This window comes from Capsicum annuum, chromosome 9, assembly GCF_002878395.1.
Source record: "Capsicum annuum cultivar UCD-10X-F1 chromosome 9, UCD10Xv1.1, whole genome shotgun sequence".
Lineage (NCBI taxonomy): Eukaryota > Viridiplantae > Streptophyta > Magnoliopsida > Solanales > Solanaceae > Capsicum > Capsicum annuum.
The window spans coordinates 46,448,457-46,473,429 of record NC_061119.1 but is presented as its reverse complement, the minus strand read 5'-3'; the positions used below and the strand labels follow the sequence as shown (position 1 = coordinate 46,473,429).

Here is a 24,973-nt window from a genome sequence, read left to right as displayed (position 1 = left end):
TATTTTATTGAGAGTCAAATTATATGAATTTTTATCAATATTTTGAGATGTCTTTTTCTTTTTTTACATCTTATTTATATGAGAAGAATTGCAACGTAACTTATAGTACTTTTCGTGTAGTTTTTAAATATCATGATGTTAAAAACATCACTTAATTTAAAAACTCAATTCAACTACTAAAATTAGTCAAATCAATTCTCAAGTGAAATGTGATAATTATTTTAAGACAAAAAAATTAATTACTAAATATGTTTTATCTTATCGAAAGGATAGAAAATCAACATCAAACAACCAATGTTATTGAAGTACCAAAGGTGCGCCAGCCCGCCCTACGAGGTGAGGCCAAGGGAGGATATAGGGCCAGGATATATGAAACAGACTTTTAATCTTATTGATCGTTTTTGTTTAATTTCGAGAATTTCAGTTTACCAGGGCATAATATAATTCACATATGGTGACAACGCTCGTAGGATCAATGAGTAGCTTCCATAAATTTCCTCCAAAACATAAATTTTTTTAAAATGATCAATCAATATTCGAAACCATTAGTCATATTAATATTAATTTATGCCGCGTAAAATTCATTAAAGAAAACAATTGCGTAAAATTCCTAAAATTCATTAAAAAGAGCAATCCCTATCATCATCTTTTCCATTCCACGTAAAGTCCATTACATACAATTAAAATGGATATAGCAGATTATTAACTTATTTGTCAAGTTATTGCATCAGACTAAGTATAAACATTGCATATGTTCTTGTAAGTCAACGTAATCTTTAATTAATGTATAAAAAGAGTTCTATCAACAATAATAACAATAACATATTCAGTATAACCTCACAGAATTGGGGTCCAGTGAGTGTAGAGTATATGCAATTTACCTCTAGCTCAAAGGTAGAGATGTTGTTTTCAATAGATGTATCTCGGCCCAAAAAAGAGGGCTGTATCATACTCAATAAATTGGGGGCAATGCCAGAAGAGTTCTGTTGGTGTAATATACTACAAATTGCAATAATTGTCACAATTGAAATAAAAGGAACAAAAAAAAATTAAAGAAAATAATATCATATCCTTCTTGGCTGAGGCGCGGATATCTCGCTTTTTTTTAAGAAGATTCAAGTCCACTGCGGCATAATTTACGTTGATCCAGCCAGTGGCGGAGCCAGGATATTCACGAAGGGGGTTCATAAGGGAATATACGAACTAACCGAAGGGGGTTCAACGTCTAATATATATACATAAAAAATAATTTTAACCATGCATATATAGCATAATTTTTCGCCGAAGGGGGTTCATCTGAACCCCCTCGGCAAAGGGTAGATCCGCCACTGGATCCAGCAGTATATCTCTTGACTTATCCCCTCCAGAATATAACAACCCATCAACGATGTACAACTCAAACAACTCCGGATTAGTTGAAGAGTCCAAAGCTCCACCATAAAAACACCTTCCTTCAACACATCTTTACTCTCTTTATATAGTGAATATAGTTAAGGACTTAGAATATTTTCTTTGTCTCAACTCTTTCTTTCACTACTACACACTAAAATCTTTTCCACACTTATCATATTTTCTTGTACATTCTACATCAACACAAAGGAAGAGCCACCATTATTTATAGTTGTAGAATTCTTCCATGTAATGAATATGATGAATGAGGGGTAGTAATGTAGGTAGATGAATAGTCTTGATATTACATAAGTTACATGTAAGTAATGACCATGGAGTTACAAGAATTAATGACCTTGATAGTTATAAGAACTAACGATCATATGAGTTACAAGAACTTATGGTCATCTTTATCACAATTCATACCCACTAATATAAAATATAATGTGGTAAGTTACAAGAATAATGACACCACTTTCTTCACTTTATGCCTACTAATTGTCATGCACTTTAATATTTTTATTTTAATAATAAAATGCACCAACAAGTACTAGGCTTCAAAAAAACACTGATCGCACAGATTGCAAGTTCAGATAGTGCATGGGTCATCATTCACTGATTCCCATTGGTCACCATGATATTGGTACATCTTACAAACTAAATTACCAACAGCATATCCAGAAACAGCCACCAAGAAAAACCTGAAATCAGTTGTGATTATACAGATGATAACCAAGTAAGACATAAACATCCTCAAACCATGAAATCCAGCATCTTGTAAAAAACCTTTGTGGCCTTTTTCTTCCAATTCCTTCTTGGTAAATGTGTACAAAGAACAAAACTCTGACATAAATGCAAGCAAAAAAATGAGGCAGAGAGAAAAGCAATAATAGCCCATTTGATGAGTTTCAAAATGAGGACTTCCAGGAAATAGCTTCATCACATATGATTTTCAATAAGTTGAGCTTTCAAATGTTTCTTTTGAAGAATTGGACCAATTAGTAGATAAGAAACTAGAGACCCTGGAATAACAGAGTACTTAGACATGATAATTTTTTTCTTTATATAGGGATCACAACTATGCTTTGATAATCTAGAAATTTGGTTGTTGAAGTATATTAATAGATGGAGAAAATTGAAAGTGAGTTGGAGTAGTAATATGAAAGTAATGTAAGGATTTATTTACCTATAGTCTCATGCACTACTTTGTTGCTTCTACCCTCCTTCGATTTCTAGTATTATCTACCGTCTCTTGTACTTGAATTATTGCACTACTTTTTTTTAATTATTAGTTTTTCTCTTCCAAAGTGCTTTATCATGTTTATCATCTATAGTTTGCCATGATTTTTTTTACTTCGGTTATTCTTTTCGATCTGCTTTTTCATAAGTCAAGGATCAATGAGAAACAAATTCTCTACTTTCTAAGATATTAGAAGAAATAAAAGCAGCATACCTCTTCATACTTCACCTGTGAAATTATATCGAATATGTTCTTTGTTATTATTGTTGTCACATACACAATTAATTGGGATTCATAATTAATCCTCACAAATACTATATCTTATCAATTCTTTATTGCAATTATGAGGAGTAACTTCTACTTCCAATACATGACCAATCAATCATTTCTTTCTTTTGACATGATAGAGCTTAGCTTCTTTCAATCTTTCCCTTCACGATTTCTACAAAATCCAATTAATCTCTATTGTGCTCCAAGTCTCAACTATCATGTCCTGAATAAAATTTCACCAGTTCATTCTAGAATTAGTTAGGTGATTAATATCATATTTGGTCAAACTTTTAAACTTTGTTTAATTTTGGAAAATATTCTTGGCTGGAAGTATACTTCAAGCAGTAATTTGAACAGTTTATGTTTGACTAATTATTTTGAAAAATACTTTTGTCATATTGGAGCAGTACGTAGCACTTGATTAATGTTCCAAATTGCTTTAATATAAAATCTACTGTTTTCCTATAAAAAATAGATGAGAAACAACTACTAGCTACTGCTACTTAAAAACACTTCATTTTTTTTTTTAAAACTCGATCAAACACCTTAATTTTTTTTAAAGATTTTAAAATTTATAAAATACACACTTTTAGATTCCAATTTGTTAAACAAGCTATACATTTGGGAAGAGGTCCTTATGGCAACACTTCTGATGTGTAACACTGACATTCTTTTAAGCTTTGCATGCTTTGAAATCATATTGACTTGTATGATTATTTCATTTGAAAATTTAAATCTTAATTTTAATCATGTAATTACGTCATCAACATTAATGACGACCAAAATAATATTTATCTCAAAAATCAGAATGGAAAACAAAATTAAAAAAATCAAAGAAGATATAGAAACACCATTTTATTTATGAAGTACTAGTTACTACTAACATTACACAAGCATATGCCAAACTTAATCTTCTTTTTTCTCCATATATAGTAAAATATTTTACTCTTTTATTTTACTTCTCATTCCACAATATTATATTACACATATGTGGAGTACCAAACAAGACACATGCCATAATAAAATTCATCCTTTTTAATTAATTAATTTATTTGAACAGTTCTAAGATGGTGGAGGTTCCTGTGGATTTCCTTCTTAGGAACAGTTATTGTGAGCATTCCATTCTCCATGGATGACTTCACATAATCAGCCCTAGAATTCACAGGCAGTGAAAAAGAAGTGAAGAATTTTCCACTGCTTCTTTCATAATGGTGCCAATTGTCTTCTTTCTTCATCCTCTTTTCCCCAGTGATCTTCAGTACTTTGTCATCCTCCACCTGCATAAGAGACGTATGTAGCATATAATCAATGGGTTTAGCTGAATTAACTTTCCATTCCGAAAAAAGAAGAAGAGGATATTACATCTTTATAGTTCGGGAAAAAAGAATGTCACTTTTATAAATTTCAAAATAATGCCACTTGAACTTCCCATTTTACCCTGAATGTTTGACATAAGTCTTTTTATAGCGTCAACAACTATTATGACATGTTTAGTAGTTCTTTTTTTTGTTTTAATTTATGCATCTTAATTCTTTTTTTAAAGTACATTTATGTTTTTTTTTTTTTTTAAATCTCACTATTCACACTTGGTCCGTAATCCCTAGTCTCAATTTATGTGATATTCTTTTATTTTTTTGAGATTCAAATTATGTGAATTTGATCAATATTCAAGGTGTGTGTATATATATGTATATATAATCATAATAGCGACATTAAAAGAAATACAATGTATATATAGTACTTATAGTATAGTTTCTGAATATGTAATTTTAAATTATTGAGTTGATCTAATTTAATTAAGCTTCAAGATAAGTCAACTAAATTGATTCTCAGACGCGATAAATATCACATAAATTGAAACAGAGGGAGTAATGTTTCAACATCTTATATGACATGTTTAAGGCTACAAATTTAAAAGTCATTCTAGTACATCGTCATACACATTATCTTTAGTTTAAGACCACAAGTCACTTTTACTTTCTTAAACTCTATATTCAGTCAAACTAAGACATTTATAAGTGTTCTTTCCTATTTTAAACTTCGTGTGCTGTCAAAATATATCATATAAATTGAAAAAATGATAGTAGTATATGTTAAAAATAAGAAACTAGTAATAATTTCAGTTATAAGAACCTAAAGGGATCCACTACCTGTACTTTGACGTCTTCTTTCTTGTAGCCATGCAAGTTACACCTAAAGATATGTGCCTCTGGTGTTTCTTTGTACTCGATTTGAGCCATCGTTGCAGGTGCATGGTGGAAAGATGGTGCTGGGGCTATGAGGGATCGAGGACTTTCGAGATAAAATTCGTGGAAAGAATCCCAAACTTCATGAGCAAAAGGATCATGCACTTGGTGTGCTTGTTGATGAGAATAAGGACGTGTGTGGTGAGAATAGGGATCATGAACCAGAGGTGCATGGTGGTCAGAATAAGGATCATGCACCTTGTTTGCATGGTGGTCGGAGTAAGGATCATGCATCTGGTGTGCATGATTTCTCCGACCACCAAATACAGGCATGAGAGACATTTCTTTTATATTTTGTTTTTGCAAAAGAAAGTAAAGAAGGAAACTTATGATTTGTGGAGTTAAGTTCTTGCTGGAGTTATTATGAATAGAGTAAGGTATTTATATAGTGTAAAGATTTAGAAGTTTCAAGAAATGGGAATTTGTTTGAGAGGGATGTAAAGTGAATATGGAAAAAGTTTACGGTTGAAATGAAAGAGAATGAAATTCCTTAAGGATGTGATTGAGACAGTGTGGAAAACATGAGAAAGATTCGACATTCATTATCAGAAATAGAACAAAAACAGAGAAAAATCCACTTGCTAAGGTCTTGTACTGTGTAAATATGCCTTTGGCTCTGTGTGTCCACAATTGGATGAAAATTGGATTTTAACCACATGTGACTGTTATTTTATGGTGTATTTTCGGGTATAAGAATCTGTATTTAGGCACAACAACTTCAACATTAGTTCAAGTTTAAAACAAGAACACTATGAAGTACAAAAACACCCTCAACACAAGACAAAGTGATCTTTTTTAAGAAGTGTGTTTTATTTTTTCAGAAATTAAGATGAAACAGAAATATAAAGCCAAGTTCCCCGACTTCACGGAGTGTCCTTAAGGAATAATTTCCCTCACTGTACCCGAGGTTTTGGAATCTTCCTCCCAGGATTAAATGACTTTCAATCCAACTATAGTGGTACCTCAAATAATTGGATTTGTCGAACTCACTCAACGATTTGATTGATCACAAAGAATGTTTTGAAGATAAGAAGAGTTTTTATTTCAGAAAATTTTTCATTCATTTCTAAACCTGTGGATGAAAGCAGGTTTATATAGCCATCAGATGCCTCTTCTGAAAGGTGGCAATGGTTCACTTAAAAGGTGTATCCTTTGGAAGAGTCATGTCTGTTCATTCAAAACATTGTGTCTTTTTCTGAAAAGACATAACTATCTAAACAGTAACACCTTTTCCAAAACAATATGTCTTTTGCTCAAAGGTTGTATCCCTCCATTTTCCATTCACACCAATTAAACCCAACAATCCCCCACATGAATGGGGAATAACTATTCTTTGTAAAAGTTTACGGACAAGTATGTGATCATCAAGATAAGATTGATTGCATTTGGATAAGTGAGTTTCTCTTTAAAATTTTCATAGTGAACATGCATTGGATGCACTCAGTCAATCGGTAGATTTGATATCTTGGAACCATCGAGCTTTAATGTACACCTAGACAACACATGTCACATAGCCAGCCTTTTACCGTTTATAGTTATCACGGTTTTATTTTTTTTAGCCCTGAACACATCTCGATTTCATGAGAGCTTAGAGAATAGAACTTGACTAACATTCTCCTTGAAGCGGCTTCCACTTCTCCCTTACATAGGTTATTTTTAAACATTCAATCCTACAGATTAAACTATTTGTTCAAATCTGCCAATTAGATAATCATTGAAAGACTTTTCACTTTAAGTCTTATCCTTGTTTACTAAACATTGTCTACATCATGAGAATGGGTTGGGTAATTAATAATGTTGAACTTGTCAGACACAACTTTATTTGATCTCCTTGAACTTAGCTCTTGGGATTTCAGTCTGCTAGGTAAAGTTACCGCCATGCTGACTTGTCCTAGGCCTTAAACCCATTCCCTTGGATGTCCTTTCTACTCCTTCTCTAGATAGGCCTTTTGTAAGTAGATCCAACACATTATCCTTTGACTTAACCACGTCAACAGTGATAATTCCATTAGAGAGAAATTCTCTAATGGTATTATGTCTCCATCTTATGTGACGAGATTTATCATTGTACATCATGCTTCCTGCCCTACCTATTGCCGCTTGGCTATCACAGTGTATACATACTGGTGCTACTAGTTTGGGCCAATAAGGAATATCTTCCGAGAAATTCTGGAGCCCTTCTGCTTCTTTACCGGCTTTATCCAATGCGATATATTTAGATTCTATTGTAGAGCGAGAAATACAAGTCTATTTGGATGATTTCCAAAAGACTACTCCTCCATCGATAGTAAATACATATCCACTTGTGGAGTTTACTTCGTTCGATTCAGTGATCCAATTTGCATCACTATATCCTTCAAATACCGTAGGATATTTATTATAATGCAAGACATAGTCTTGAGTGTATTTTAGATACCCCAAAACTTTTTTCATTGCCATCCAATGAATTTTGTTGGGAGTACTTGTGTACCAACTCAACTTACTAATATTGCATGCTATGTCTGGTCATGTATAATTCATTATATACATTAAACATCCCAATACTCTTGCGTACTCCAATTGTGAGTCACTTTCACCTTCATTCTTTCGAAGTGCAAAGCTCACATCCAATGGAGTCTTGGCAATATCAAATTCCATATACTTAAATTTGTCAAGTACATTTTCGATATAATGAGACTGTGACAATGCCAACCCTTGTGGAGTTCTATGGATTCTTATACCTAAGATCATATCCACAACTCCAAGGTCTTTCAAATCAAACTTGCTCTTGAGCATTCGTTTCATTGTATTTATGTCAGAAATGTCTCTACTGATGATCTAACATATCATCCACATATAAACAAATAATGACTTGGTGATTCAGAATGTCTTTAATGTAAACACACTTATCAGATTTATTTATCTTGAACCTGTTTACCAACATGGTTTGGTCAAACTTTGCATGCCATTGTTTAGGTGCTTGCTTTAGTCCATACAATGTCTTAATAAGTTTACAAACCTTATTCTCCTTTCCTGAAACCATAAAACCCTTAGGTTGTTCCACTGTAAATTTCTTCCTCCGATTCTCCATTTAGGAATGCGGTTTTCATATCTAATTGATGGATTTCAAGACCATATATTACCGCTAATGCAATTAACATTCGAATCAATGTTATCCTTGTTACTGGCGAGTATGTATCAAAGTAATCAAGACCTTCTTTTTACTTGAAGCCTTTTACTACAAGTTTTGCCTTGTATTTGTCAATAGTACTATCCACTTTTATTTTCCATTTGAAGATCTTTTTAGAACCTAAAGGTTTATTTCCTGGAGGAAGATCAACTGATTCCCACATATGGTTACTTAAGATTGAATCAATCTCACTATTGACTGCCTCTTTCCAAAAGGATGAGTCCGAAGACGACATTGCTTCTTTAAATATTTGAGGCTCATTTTCTAAGAGAAATGTTACAAAATCCGATCCAAACGTAGTAGAAGTTCTTTGACATGTACTACGTCTTTGATACTCTTCATTATGTACATTCTCACTTGGTTCATCTCGAGGTCGTTTAGATCTTCCACTAGACTGTTCAAGTCTAGTTTTATACGGGTAAATATTTTCAAAGAATTTAGCATTATCTGATTCAATTACTGTATTTTTATTTATATCCGGATATTTGGATTTATGAACCAAAAATCGACATTCTTTATTGCTTTTATCATATCCTATGAACACACAGTCCACAGTCTTAGATCCTATCTTAACCCTTTTAGGCATAGGAACTTGGACCTTTGCTAGACACCCCCATACTTTAAAATATTTCAAGTTGGGTTTCCTTCTTTTCTATTTCTCATAAGGAATTGATTGTGTATTACTATGGGGAACTCTATTGAGTATACAATTGACTGTAAGGATAGCCTTCCCCCCCCAAGTTTTGCGGTAAACAAGAACTTATAAGTAAGTCATTCATCATTTTCTTCAAAGTTTGATTTTTTCTTTTCGCAATTCTATTAGATTGAGGTGAATATGGGGACGTAGTTTGATGGACAATTCCATTCTCTACACATACTTCGGCGAAAGGAGATTCATTTTCAACGGACTTATAAGGATGCTTTGCATACTTTGATTCCACACACGTTTGATACTTTGATTTATTGCACTAAAAGTTTGGCAAAACCTCTAAGTTAATCAGTTTTCATAATGTTTTGTAATTAACATGGCCTAAACATTCATTCCACAAATTATATGACTCAAGCAAGTAAGAAGAGTTTGAACTTTTATTGATTTCAACATTCATTACATTCATCTTATAAAGGTCCTCGATGAGATAGCCTTTTCCTACATATACTTCTCCTTTGCTAATTACAATTTTTCTAGGATCGGTTACACATTTGAATCCTTTCTTGTCTAGAAGTGAAACAGAAATCAAGTTCCTACATAAATCCGAAACGTACAAGACATTGTTAAGTTTCAAGACCTTTTCTGAAGTCATTTTCAAGCCCACTTTTCCTGTTCCTTCTACCTTAGCCGTAGCGGAGTTAGCCATGTAGATTATTTCTTCTACTTGAGCTGGAGCAAATAACAAAAATAACTCTTTGTTGGCATACACATGACGAGTGGCACCAAAGTCCTTCCACCATTCGCGAGGATTCTCCGTCAAGTTTCATTCTGAGAACATAGCGCACAGATCATCACATTCTTTGTTGGACTCAACCATATTAGCTTGGTCCTTTTTCTTGCCTTTCTTAGGGGCACGATAATCCGTGAACTTATGGCCAATTTTACGACAGTTGAAGCACTTTTTCTTGAATTTCTTCTTGGGTTGATTGCTTCTTTGTTCAACTTTCTTCCCTTTCTTAGAATTGTTTTGGTCATGTTCTACAATATGTGCTTCATTAATTGTAGAATTTCCTTTTGTCCTTCTCTCGGCAGCCTTATTATCCTCTTCAATATGCAGTTAGACAATAAGATCTTCGACAATCATCTCCTTGCGTTTGTTCTTCAAGTAGTTTTTGAAGTCTTTCCATATAGGTTGTAGCTTTTCAATGATCGTTGCTACTTGAAATGCATCATTCACAATCAAACCTACATAACAGTTTATGTGAGTACTAAGAACATTTTCAATTTGTTCAACTAAGGTATTTTTCAAAGATATACCTTCTGCTAAGAGATCATGGATGATTACTTGCAATTCCTGAACTTGAGAGACAACCGATTTGCTATCTATCATTTTAAAGTCCAGAAACCTTGTAACTAAGAATTTCTTAATTCCCACATCCTCGGTCTTATATTTTCGTTCTAGTGCCTCCACAATTTCTTCGATATCTTAGTTCCACTGTAAACATTGTAAAGGTCGTCTTTGAGACCACTCAAGATATAATTCCTACAAAGGAAGTTTGAGTGCTTCCAAGCTTCTACAATCATGAAATGCTCTTTGTCCAAGGTTCCCTTGGGCACCTCAGGAGCATCTTCACTAGTGAACCTTTGAAGGCATAGAGTGGTGAGGTAAAATAATGTTTTTTACTGCCATCGCTTAAAGTCAATACCCTCAAATTTTCTGAGCTTCTCCGCAGGTGCCATTGATTGCGGAGCATTTGCTCGACTTGTTGAGGCAATACTAGTTACCCCCACAGTCGTAGACGCACTTGCATTTGACTTTCGTTAGTCATTTTTGCTGTCACCAAGAGACAATAAAATTTAGTATTTTCAGAACACTATTTATAAAGTTAAGCAACTTTAAACTCTTCTTCTTGTTTCTAGTTAACGATGAAGTTTTTATGGCTTCCAATCGTCAACCGAATGATCTTTAACTTGTGATGAATATTTTATGTCTTCGAATCACTAGTTAAGTTCAAACGGAGTAGAAAGCTTAAAGCTTTAATCTCCAAAATTAAACAATACAGATTCTGCAAGGGTTATTCCTTAGATTGTTATTTTATGGTGTATTTTTGGGTACAAGAATCTGTATTTAGACACAACAACTTCAACACTAGTTCAAGTTTAAAACAAGAACACTATGAAGTACAAAAACATCCTCAACACAAGATCAAAGTGATCTTTCTAAGAAGTGTGTTTTATTTTTTCAGAAATTAAGACGAAACAGAAATATAAAGCCAAGTCCCCTAACTTCACGGAGTGTCTTTAAGGAATAATTCCCCTCACTGTACCCGAGGTTTTGGAATCTTCCTCCCAGGATAAAATGACTTTCAATCCAACTATAGTGGTACCTCAAATAATTGGATTCGTCTAACTCACTCAATGATTTGATTGATCACAAAAAATGTTTTGAAGACAAGAAGAGTTTTTATTTCAGAAATTTTTTCATTCATTTCTAAACCTGTGGATGAAAGCAGGTTTATATAGCCATCAGATGCCTCTTCTGAAAGGTGGCAATGGTTCACTTAAAAGGTGTATCCTTTGGAAGAGTCATGTTTGTTCATTCGAAACATTGTGTCTTTTTCTGAATAGACACAACTATTTGAACAGTCACACCTTTTCCATAACAATATGTCTTTTGCTCAAAGGTTGTGTCCCTCCATTTTCCATTCTCACCAATTAAACCCAACAGTGACAGTAAGATCACTCTACCACATACAATATCCTGTTACGTATTCAAGTCCTCTTGAGATTTCGGAAGAACTCTATCCACCCATCAATGAAAATTGTACTTCAAGATGGTCAACAAAGCCTAGCGTATTAGTTTAGATATGAAAAGATTAAGCAGGCAATATACATAAACACATATTTTGAAAAGAAGCTGATAATGCGTTAAGGAACTTCAAACTTCAGAACAAGATTTCCAAATTTCAATGTAAGGTACGAAGTGTTGATTTTCTTGGTGATTCAATATTTGATGTTGCTACTTTTCTCAATTTCCCCTTCTTGACCCATACATAATATCAGCCAGCTAGTAAAAGAATAATCATTGTCATTTTATGTATGTTAAAAATGCATTGTGGATGTGTGAACTCTAATTCTGTTCACATCTATACTTTATTCGATCCAATCTTTCATTTTACGGCCATAACTTTAATTATGCGATCCCATCCAGATGGAATATCATATAGTTATATGATTTTTAGATAGTTTAAATATTGTTTCATAGCTTGACTTATCAAGATCCTATTGTATAGGGTGATGTAGGGAGCTTTTGTTTGTATTTTATTTTATTTAGAGGTGATGTATGTCTTTTGGACAAGACACAGTATTTTGTGAAAGGGTATATTATTCATTTTTTAAAAAAGAAATACAGTTACTCTTTGTGAAAAGGTGTCATCCAAATTGTAAACAGTATGTATATGTGCTGTCTTACATTTTGATGATGACCGATTGCTATTAAAGGACCAGGTACCTGGCTCATGGTGAATTGGTACAACTGTTACATCTTTGCACCGTTTTATTTGTTAATGCAATAAATTATGCAGATGTGCAAAGTACCTGAAATACCTGGTTCAATCGAAATTCAGTCCTGATTTACACATCACTATAAATAGAAAAGGAGGCTTCTCATTCAATAGTTTTTGCAAATTGATGAATCTCTTGAAACGACAAAAAATCTCAAAAATTGCTCAAGTCCAAAATCTCTTTGTGCTTCACTACTAAAAAATTCAGGATTTTCGACCAGAAAAAACTGACAAGAGAATGTGGTCGGAAAAAATCGATCACTTGTGGTCGATTTTATATATATTTTTAAAAACTTTTATTTTAAAAAAAGCGACCACGTGTGGTCGCTTTTGTATTTTAAAATTTCAAAAAAATCCTTTCAATAATTGTTATATTAATTATTATTTCTTTTACAGATAAAAAATTGACAAAAGATAAAAAAAATCAACCACTTGTGGTCGGTTTTTATTAAATTAAATAATAAATTATTTTTAAAAACCAACCACATATTAAAATAAAAAAAATAATTTTTAAAAATTGACCACTTGTGGTCAATTTTATAATTTTAAAAAATTAATTTTCAAAACCTACCACTTGTTGTCAGTTTTTGAACTAAGAAAAATAAAAAAGTAAATAATTTTTAGAAATCAATAATTATATATATAATCAAATATATATGTTATTTTTATTAAAAAATAATTATATATATAATCTAATATATATAATTTTTTGAAATTACACTGATCACACATAGTCGATAACCAATATAATAATAATAATAAAAATCAATCAATCTTAAATTTTGTGAAAAAGTTATACTAAAAAATATATCAAATAAAACAAATAAATTACGTTAAACATAATCTTCATCTTTTACTTATGTTTCAATATATAAAATAAATATTTTCTTTTGTATATACGTTAATTGACGTTAAACATGCATAATCTTTGTATAATGAATATGTGTATATATATATCATACCGTTGAGATAATGATATTATGTTACTATTGAAGTCATAATAATGTAATATATAATCGATGATTCATCAGAATATAATGAACGTGTTCTATTATAAGGTACTCCCTCCGTTTAAAAAAGAATGACCTACTTTCCTTTTTAGTCCATTTAAAAAAGAATGCCCCATTTCCTTTTTTGGCAATACTTTAATTCCAACTTTCTACATGGCATGTTTATGACCACATGATTAACGAGCATTTTGGTAGATTTGACACTACTTTAATTTAAGGCCACAAGATTCAAAAGTTTTCTTTATATTCTTAAATTTTGTGCCAAGGGAAAGTAGGTCATTCTTTTTGAAATGGAGGAAGTAATATACTTGTGGATGTGATATATATAGTACACATTCAAGAGTTCATATATATAAATATCTTTATATATATATATATATATATATAAATATGATGTAGTGATTGTTTGATGAACGATGTAGTCAAAACCTAGTAGAATATAATTAAGCTAATCAAATATAATTAATCGATCACTCATTAGAGTATATACATGAAATATGTTGCATTATATTATTGGATAATATACTCGTGAACGTATGTGATATATATAGTACGTATTTAGAACTTGATATAGTCTATAGTGTGTACATGTGTGTGTATGCATAGGTATATATATAGTATATACATATTATATAGTGAAGGTATATTAATGACATAAGATAAACTAATCGATAATTATCTGAGTATTTGTGAAATACGTTGTATATTATTATGTGATAGTAAAATTGTGTATGTGATGTTTATAGTCTGTATTTGAAAGCTGATAGACAATTGAATATATGTATATATACATATAGTTGAATGATACGTTGATATATATCATACTATTGAGGAAATATAAATACTATTTTGGGTCAATGTAGACACACGTATGTTGTTGAAGTTGTAATAATATAAGACAAGTATTAAGAGGTATATATGGAGGGAGGGAGGAAGAAATAGGGGAGGAAGATAGAAAATTGAATCTTGAAACTGGCATATACTTACCATTTGCTTTGAATTTTGAATTTTGAACGACAACCAAATTTTGTAGGTGAATTTAAGTTTTTTCGCTTACAAGTTCTGTATCTGAGTATATGTGAAATATGTTGTATATTATTATGGGGTAGTAAAATTGTATATGTGATGTTTATAGTACGTATTTGAAAGCTGATAGACAATTGAATATATGTATATATACGTATATCTTGTGTAGTGACGTATGCAGTAATTGAAAGCTCGATAACTGAATCTATATATCAAAATATTTTGAAAGATATGTTGATATATATAATACTATTGAGAAAATAGATATACTATTTTGGATCAATGAAGACACACGTATGTTGTTGAAGTTATAATAGTGTAAGATTAGTATTATGAGGTATATATATATATATATATATATATATATATATATAATATTCTATTTAAAAGCTAATTAACAAAAAATTTATTGTAATTTGTAAAATTCATTGATTTTATTATACGATTGAGAAAATATACTACTCGTGTTAATGTGATGATAAAATAACTACTTATCTGATTTATATATATACGAATTGTATTAAATTAATTGGATGTTGTTATAAATATTATAGAATTTATTCAAATTTTAATTTGTTAAAAATTAATTTTAATTTATTAACTTATTTTTTAATTTTTTAATTATAATTTATTAAACTTTAACTTCGAAAATAATTTTTAAAAAATCGACCACATGTGGTCGGTTTTCGTAATAATTAAAAAATTATTTAAATTTTACCCCGACCTGACCCGTACTACAAAATAACACACAAAACATACACCAAAATCCCGTCCAAACACAACCACACACACAAAATCCATCAAACACACACTTTAACACATAAATCCTCCCAAACACATATTGCGATCTTCTCCGGCGACCCCAAACAGACGGCGACGATGACGACCATCTTCTCCAGCGACTTCAACTTGTGAGTTGTTCTCTTTATGTGTTTGAATTTAGTACATGTCTTTTTTACACTTGTTCAATTGTTTGACTTATTATACTATAAATGAATATGTTGCTTGAAAGTGAATAAGTGTAGTTACTTAGTTTGAAGGTGAACTTTATTTTGAATTTTGTTGAAGAGTACTTGTATGTGAATTTTTTATTGTGAATTTTGCTATGCTTGATAATTTTGAATGTGGTTTACTTTGGTGACTTGGGTGGTGACTTAGTCACTTGAAATTGATTAAGTGTAGGTACTTGAAATGTGAATTTATCATTTTGAAGGTAGTTTAGTTTGTTGTTTTAGGAGGTGACTTAGTGACTTGAAAATGTTGAATTTAGATACTTGAAATGAAAATTTTTGTTTTGAATGTGGTTTAGTTTGGTGACTTGGGTCATGACTTAGTGAGTTGAAATTTACCAAGTGTCGGTACTTTAAAGGTGATTTTTTTTATTTTGAATGTGGTTTAGTTTGGTGACTTGGTAGGTGACTTAGCCACATCAAATTGATAAAGTGTAGGTATTTTAAAGATGAATTTTTGTTTTGAATGTGATTTAGTTAGGTGAGTTGGGTGATGACTTAGTGAGCTGAAATTTACCAAGTGTAGGTACTTTAAAGTTGATTTTTTTGTATTAAATGTAATTTTTTGTATTGAATGTGATTTAGTTTGATGACTTGGTCACTTCAAATTGATAAATTGTAGGTACTTTAAAGGTGAATTTTTATTTTAAATGTGGTTTAGTTTGATAACTTGGGTCATGACTTAGTGAGTTGAAATTTACTAAGTGTAGGTACTTTTAAGGTTAATTTTTTGTTTTCAATGTGGTTTAGTTTGGTGACTTGGTAGGTGACATAGTCACTTCAAATTGATAACGTGTGGTTCTTTAAAGGTGAATTTTTGTTTTGAATGTGGTTTAGTTTGGTGGCTTGGGTGATGACTTAGTGAGTTGAAATTTAATAAGTGTAGGTACTTTACAGGTGAATTTTTTATTTTGAATGTGGTTTAGTTTGGTGACTTGGTAGGTGACTTTGTCACTTCAAATTGATATAGTGTAGGTACTTTAAAGGTGAATTTTTGTTTTGAATGTAGTTTAGTTTGGTGACTTGGGTGATGACTTAGTGAGTTGAAATTTACTAAGTATAGGTACTTTAAAGTTGAATTTTATTTTGAATGTGGTTTAATTTGCTGACTTGGTAGGTGACTTAGTCACTTCAAATAGATAAAGTGTAGGTACTTTAAAGGTGATTTTTTGTTTTGAATGTGGCTTAGTTTGGTGACTTGGGTAATGACTTAGTGAGTTGAAATTTACTAAGTGTAGGTACTTTAAAGGTGAATTTTTTGTTTTGAATGTGGTTTAGTTTGGTGTCTTGGTAGGTGACTTAGTCACTTCAAATTGATAAAGTGTAGGTACTTTTAAAAGTGATTTTTTATTTTGAATGTGGTTTAGTTTGGTGACTTAGGTGATGACTTAGTGGGTTAAAATTTACTAAGTGTAGGTACTTTAAAGGTGAATTTTTTGTTTTGAATGTGGTTTAGTGTGGTGACTTGGTAGGTGATTTAGTCACTTCAAATTGATAAAGTGTAGGTTCTTTAAAGGTGAATTTTTATTTTGAATGTGGTTTAGTTTGGTGACTTGGGGGATAACTTAGTGAGTTGAAATTACCAAGTGTAGGTACTTTAAAGGTGAATTTTTTGTTTTGAATATAGTTAAGTTTGGTGACTTGGTAGGTGACTTAGTCACTTCAAATTAATAAAGTGTAGGTACTTTAAAGGTGAATTTTATTTTGAATGTGGTTTAGTTTGGTGACTTGGGTGATGACTTAGTGAGTTGAAAATGTTGAAGTTTAGGTACTTGAAATGTGAATTTTTATTTTGAATGTGGTTTAGTTTAATGTTTTAGGAGGAGACTTAGTCACTTGAAATTGATTATGATGTAGGTACTTTTTCATTTTAAATTTATGTACTTGATATGTAAACTTTTTGTGACTTGATCTAATTAGTTGGATCTGATTGATTGTGTAGATGTAACCTGATTATAGCTAGATATATCAAAGGAATAATGATAATAGAATGGGTCTTAGGGAGGAATTTGTTGAAGGTGTCAGACGATTTGTTGAACATGCTTAGACACTTGATGTTTGGTAACGTTTTTGGGCTATTTGTTGTACTTGTGTTAAATGTGATGGTATAAATCTTTTAAAAGAAGAAGTTGTGAAGGAACATTTTTATAGAATGGGGTTTTACGAGGACTTTTTAAGATTGCGTACTATTGATGGTGATATTGAGCAAAATCACTTTGTTGTTGGAGAAAGTAGTAGGTCTGCAGGGCATAATGAATATCAAGATACTAGAATGACAAAAATGGTGCACGACGCTTTTAGGATGCAACACGGGGGTGAATTTAGGGAAAATATCGAAGATGTTCCTAATATAGAATCGGGCAAATTCTATGAACAATTGCTTGCTTGTAGGCATCCTTTGTTTGATGGGTGTTCGTACTCTTATTTGTCTGTTGCTATTAGATTATTAAGTATTACATCTAACTGGAATATTGCTAAAGGAGGAATGGACTCAATGACAGACCTTATTAAAGAGTTAGTTAACCCCGACTTGGAGGTTCCTGATTCTCTCTATAAGGCAAAAAGATTGGTGTCAAAGTTAGGTCTCTCCCCGATTAGAATTAATTATTATGAAAATGGCTGCATGTTATACTTTAAGGAATATGCTAACCTGGAGTCCTGTAAGCTTTGTCAGCATCCTCGATATAAGCATGGTTGTAGTGAAAATAAAATTGCTATTAAGGCGATGCCTTATTTATCTCTAATACCAAGGTTGAAGAGGTTGCATGCTTCAAACAGCTCAACTCCTCATATAAAATGGCAGTGAAAATAGAAGGCCCACTGGTGTTATGTGTCATCCATTTGCTGAAGAGGCTTGAAAGAATTTTGATGCAACTTATCTAGATTTTGCAGATGAGCCACGAAATATTTGTTTGGGATTATGTGCAGATGATTTCTCTCATTTTTCAGTTGGTGCTGCGCCATATTCATGTTGGCCTATATTTATCACCCTGTATAATCTTCCTCCTAAATTGTTGATGTAATACCCCGTATGTTTCTAAGCTAGGAGACGAACCATTTTTACTACGTATGAAATCTCCCATCCCGTGAGTAGCATTTTAGTACATGACTTACAATGAGTATCCTAGCAATAAGATAACTTATGATACATTAAGCATGTTTATATGAGTCACTTAAGGTAATACATGCTAAGAGTTTTTGAATCTATCAAGTTTTAGTGTTCGATTTTGTAAGGGTCATCTTTGAATGAGTATAACTTGATGTTAATGTGGTATTCTACATATTTCTACTGAATTAGCTTTCCAACAATACCAATTTCTCCTTAATCCAATACCCAACCGAAAAGTTATGCCCATTTTCGTGAGAGACAGTAAGGATAGGCGATTGGTTAGGCGCCGCCCAACCAAACTTAGGCGCCGCCTAAGTCAGTTCCAATGCCAAAAACACTCCGTTTTGATTTATTTTGAGGGTAATTAAGTCTTTTAACACTCCTTACACGTCCCTAAACTTAACCCTACAAAATATATAGCTTCTAAACACATTACAACCCTATTAACATCTCAAAGCTCATCATCCAAGAGCACCATAGGAGAAAAAACAACTAGGGTTGCACAATCAAGCTTGAAGATCAAATTTTAAGAAAATTTCTCCGTCAATCATCAAGAACCTCCCTTCCAAGGTATGCGTAGTGTTCATAGACGGATTCCTTTCGTCCGTGTAGTTCAAGAATCAATCTTTAAAATACAAAAGCTTGGTTGATTGTGGTGATATGATCATACCCATATTGATGCTTGTTTGTTTTGCTATATAATAGTATCGTGACTGTATATCTCATGAAAGTTATGTTGTTAGTTGAAAAACATGATCTTTAGATGGATTGATAGAATGCAAGTATGAAATCCATCTGTGCCTTAAAGAATGCATGCAAGGTGTTCGATAAAATGCCTAGTATGTTAGAACTTCATATTTACATGATTTCATGATATCTAAATAACAAGTTCATATTAGCTATACACTTCAATATAAATTTCCATGCTAATTATGTATTCTTATGGTAGTGGCATGAAGCATATATGATGATGAAGATATGAATTATGTATGCAAATTATATCCATGCTTTTCCTACCATGTTTGAGATGTTGAATAAATACATGAAGTTTAATATCCCAAAATCATTACAATATGAAGTATATGTTACATGTTGCCGTTCCCTTATGCTTGAATGGTTTTCATGCCCTTGCTATGAATAGTATATGTTGTCGGAATGCCCATGATATTAGAATATGAGATTTATGACTTGATTATAAGCATTCCGATTCAGCGAATCGGCGTGTTACAAACTTGGTATCAGAGTCTAAGGTTCAACAGTGTCCTAGGAATTCTGAAAGCTGCATCAAGTAGAGTCTAGTACGTGGGCGTGTTGTGCACCACACTTATGTGCAAGAGGCTATGAGATGTTTTAGGAACAGTTTCCCTTCTTTCATGTCTCAAGATCGTGCTATAACAAGTTTCTTTAAGGAAACCATGTAGATTCATATCATGCACCCCTCATGTTCACTTTACCTTACTTTCAAGGTAATAGAAACAGTGAAGTTTAAAGTCCTAAAGACAGGGCTTTCTCAGATAGTCCCTACAGTCAGTTATGCGATTAGCAACAGACTCAAACAGTATCCCATCAGTTCATTATTGTTCCAAGGTCGTACAGATTTTATTCATGATCATGAGAACTCATTCTTGAACCCAGAAGTTTAGCAGTAGTAGAGTTAGGATAGGATTATTCTATTTGATCATATTATGTATTCATGGGGATTAGATCAGTAGGCTTGAACAGTACGAGCTAAACACTTAAGTTTATTGACTCAAAATTAAGCATGAAGGTGTGAATGTGATATTAGCAGTATATGAGGAAACAAAATCAGAGGATGTGTTTAGTAAGACAGACAGGTGTTGAACATAATGTAGGTATGTGATGGTAGATCAAGTACCTAAGCCAGGCCCTTAGATTTCAGTAGTAGAGCCAGTATGTATAGAAAGCAGGAAGGGAAGACAATTCCAGACCCATTCTCATCTCAGAGTAGAGTTTTTCACTTCAGCTATCACGAGACCAACTCAGGCATTGCATACCAACTTTATGGTCACGAACTATAATCATGTATGAATTCAATTTCCAACATAAGGAGTCCCTTTTACTCCACAGTACGAGTCATGTTCCATGAGAACAATCTACTTTCACACACTTTCCATGGGATTATGTGCGCCTTCAGTTCCCAGTATAAGCGGTTCAGTTCCAGCTCTCTCAGTATTCGAATCATGTCCCACGAGTACAGAAAACTCTAGACTCAGGTCATAAAGCTCATGACTCATGTACGCATATCATGCTTTCCAGTATACTTAGCTTCCATGACTCATGCTATGCCTCTACAGATCAGATACATTTAGACTATGTCATGTATATCCTCAGTTCAGACCTTATTAGTAAATCCAAACTATTGATATTTTATTCCTTAAGTTTCAGTCATGTGTTAAGTTTAGTTTGTATTTATTCATGTTTCAGGTCCTCTTGATTTACTCCTCCAGTTAGCTCTCCTTATGGAACAGTGTAGTGATGAGCAGTTGTTTAGATAAGAGAAGATTGTTGCATGCTTACTTTGCACGAGGGTGTAGTTGTGAAGATAGGCTTGAATATCATGATAAATGTACAAGTAAGTGTCTAGAAAGGGGTTGTATTTAGAAGTTGGAAAGTACAAAGTGTAAGTGTACATTTAAATCCTTAACTTATGTCAGTCCCCAGCATGTAGCCATCAAAAACTCAGTTCCCAACTCAATTATAGTTTCAGTATCCAACACTCAGTAATCAGTGTTCAGTCCTTGAATTCAATACTTCTGTACTAGCTATAGGCTTAGTTATAATGTCATCTTTAGTTCAGTAGCCAGCTTTGAAATTCAGTTCAGTTCCAGACATGCTTTACCATAGCATTCAGGTTGTCAGTACTCAGTTATCAGTGTTGCAGTAACCCAGTTTATAGAATACCTCAGAGCCATATCATACGCTTGGTCTCGCATTCAAAAATAATACAGACTTCATGAATCCATGCTTAGATACCTCATTCTACTTAGTTAGTCCTTATCTCCTATGCATAAAACTCAAAAATCTCAGCCCAACTATTCAAACTAAGTACAGTTTAGCTTTGCAGATCTAGTACTCAACTATCAGTTATTCAGTTAATTAGATAAGTTAGTGTATTTATGCCCCCGTGTTCAGCCCAGTTCATGTATCATGTCTCAGTTTCAGATCCTAGCTATTCAGTCATGACTCAATTCCTAGGTGTTTTGCGCATCGCCTCAATTTCCCTCAGTAGCTCATCCAAGTCAGTATCCTTTGAGGGACATAGTGTCCTAAGGGGGAGATACATCATATCTCCAAAATTTCATGACATAAACATGCTGCTCTATTTTCTTTTGATGAATCCAGTTTGAAGAAGGGGTACTCATAAGTTAACCCTCAAACTCCAACTTCAGACGTATGCCATGTTTTCAATATTCAGTTCAGAACATGATATTCAGTATATCTACCATGTCCCAGACTTAGTTGTGTTCTCATGTTTCCGATCATGCATATGGAGAAATTAATCTCAAACTTATCGGTATTATCAGTTCAAGGTAACAGTTTTCCTTAAACTTACTCGTTCTCATGTTCATAGTTTAGTGCCAAACTTGGTATTTAGTTCCATGCTCAGTTTTTAGTTCAAACTTGATACCTTTACCATTGTATGTTCATGAGTAAGTTTAGTCTTGAATTCATGCATCAGATATGTGTGATTAGCTCATTAGTACTTTCAGTCATGCATTCATGTATTATGTCAGTCATATAATCATGGATCAGATATTCATGGATTTAGCCTTTCAGTTGTGCATTAGATATGCATTCTCATTTTGAGAAAACTTACTTTATTAGAATCCTCAGTCTTATATTCATGAATCAGCTTCCCATGCATCAGATATACATGTTCAGTATGTTGTGCTCAACTTTCAGTCATGCCAGTCATGAACCCATGTTTCAGTAGTGTATGTCTTGTACGTACTTCATCTTATCATCTCTCCCGCTTCATTTAATTTCCATTTGAGGACGAATGTTCCCAAGGGGGGGATATTGTAATACCCCGTATGTTTCTAAGCTAGGAGACGAACCATTTTTATCTATGTATGAAATCTCCTATCCTATGAGTAGCATTTTAGTGCATGACTTACAATGAGTATCCTAGCTATAAGATAGCTTATGATACATTAAGGATGTTCATATGAGTCACTTAAGGTAATACAAGCTAAGAGTTTTTGAATCCATCAAGTTTTAGTATTTGATTTTGCAAGGATCATCTTTGAACGAGTATAAATCAATGTTAATGTGGTATTTCTGCATATTTCTACCACAAAATTGTAGATAATTGAATTAGCTTTCCAACGATACCAATTTTGCCTTAATCTAATACCCGAGCAAAAAGTTATGCCTATTTTCGTGAGAGACAGTAAGGATAGGCGATTGGTTAGGCGCCGCCCAACCAAACTTAGGTGATTGGTTAGGCGCCGTCTAAGTCAGTTCCAATGCCCAAAACACTCCGTTTTGAGTTATTTTGAATGTAATTAAGTCTTTTAACACTCCTTACACGTCCCTAAACTTAACCCTACAAAATATATAGCTTCTAAACACATTAAAACCCTATTAACATCTCAAAGCTCATCATCCAAGAGCTCCATAGGAGAAAAACAACTAGGGTTGCACAATCAAGATTGAAGATCAAATTTCAAGGAAATTCCTCCATCAATCATCAAGAACCTCCCTTCCAAGGTATGCGTAGTGTTCATCGACGGATTCCTTTCGTCCATGGAGTTCAAGAATCAATCTTTAAAATACAAAAGCTTGGTTGATTGTGGTGATATGATCATACCCATATTGATGCTTGTTTGTTTTTCTATATAATAGTATCATGACTGTATATCTCATGAAAGTTATGTTGTTAGTTGAAAAACATGATCTTTAGATGGATTGATAGAATGCAAGTATGAAATCCACCTATGCCTTAAAGAATGCATGCAAGGTGTTCGATAAAATGCCTAGTATGTTAGAACTTCATATTTACATGATTTCATGATATCTAAATAACAAGTTCAGGTTAGCTATACACTTCAATATGAATTTCTATGCTAATTATGTATCCTTATGGTAGTGGCATGAAACATGTATGATGATGAAGATATGAATTATGTATGCAAATTATATCCATGCTTTTCCTACCATGTTTGAGAAGTTGAATAAATACATGAATTTTAATATCTCCAAGAGATTTCTGACTTGATTATAAGCATTCCTATTCATGATAGATATTATGATGACCATGTACTTTATGAAATCCCCCACTCATGTATTATGGATTGTTATTGATGGTCGTGTACTAGAGAAATTCAAGTTACGTCAGTTTTCTTCCATTGAGTCCTGGGGGTACTTGTACCAGAAAAATATAGCTGTGTGCCTTGAGCCATGTCATGTTTTCACGATACTCTCAGTCAAGCCATGATCTATAGATTTCAGTTAGTCATATGACTCAGGAAAACTCAGAAATCTCAGTAATCTCAGTAGTCCAGTAATCTCAGTAATCTCAGTGCTCAGTAACCTCAACAACCTCAGTATTCACAGTCAATCTCAGTAACTTCAGTACTCTCAACCAGTCCTCAGAACTCAGTACATTCCATCAGTCCTTGAAATCCAGTACACTTAGTTTAGCTCTGCTAAACAATACCACTAGTATCAGTCCAGTTAATCAGTATCAGTTCAGCTAATCAGTTCAGTTCAGTTATTTAGTTTAGCTTAGTTATTCAGTTCAGTGTCCTTCAGATGGGAGTAGAAGTTAGCACCGAGTGAACCCAAGAATGGGAACTCACCCGCCAGTTCAGGGAGTGATTCTTAGTATTCATCCTTGTGTTCCAGAACTACGTAGCCAGCGTAGGTTGAGACATCTTAACCCGTTAGATTAGGGTTGATGAGGTGGCTTAACCCGTCGGTTTAGGGTTCCCACCGTTCTCATTGAGTACCTGCCAGTATAGGGTTCTCACAGCTGTCCTTACTAGTGGCGCGGTATTGACACCCCTCCAGTCGGGGCAGAGATTGGACCCCAGCTTAGCTATTATAGAGTATTTGGGGCATGTCCATTAGATAACTACTTCCCACAGTTTCAGTTACAGATTTTAGGACTGTCAGCTATAGCTACCCAGTCTTAGTAAAGAACTCAGATAGTTCTTTAGATTTCAGTATATCAGGACTGTCAGATACAGTCAACTCAGAAATAGAATTGAACTCAGATAGTTTCCTTCAGATTTATGGACTGTTAGTTACAGTCATTTATGCTATC

General features: G+C 33.1%; 1 protein-coding gene across 1 annotated transcript; it reads right to left on the bottom strand.

Annotated features, from left to right (window-relative positions):
* Positions 1-3,739: 3,739 nt before the first annotated feature.
* LOC107842861 (18.1 kDa class I heat shock protein) lies at positions 3,740-5,545 on the bottom strand. Its single transcript, XM_016686898.2, has 2 exons — positions 5,050-5,545; positions 3,740-4,176 (listed from the first exon to the last, which is right to left on the bottom strand). Exons 1-2 carry the CDS (start codon positions 5,425-5,427, stop codon positions 3,943-3,945), a joined length of 612 nt encoding a protein of 203 aa, XP_016542384.1. The 5' UTR covers positions 5,428-5,545; the 3' UTR covers positions 3,740-3,942.
* Positions 5,546-24,973: the final 19,428 nt, after the last annotated feature.

Bases quoted from the DNA above. Each gene is read 5' to 3' on its own strand.
- LOC107842861 (XM_016686898.2), bottom strand. From the start codon at position 5,427: ATGTCTCTCATGCCTGTATTTGGTGGTCGGAGAAATCATGCACACCAG. The intron at 4,177-5,049 runs GTAGTGGATCCC...TCTCTTATGCAG, and splicing joins AAGAAGACGTCAAAGTACAG to GTGGAGGATGACAAAGTACT.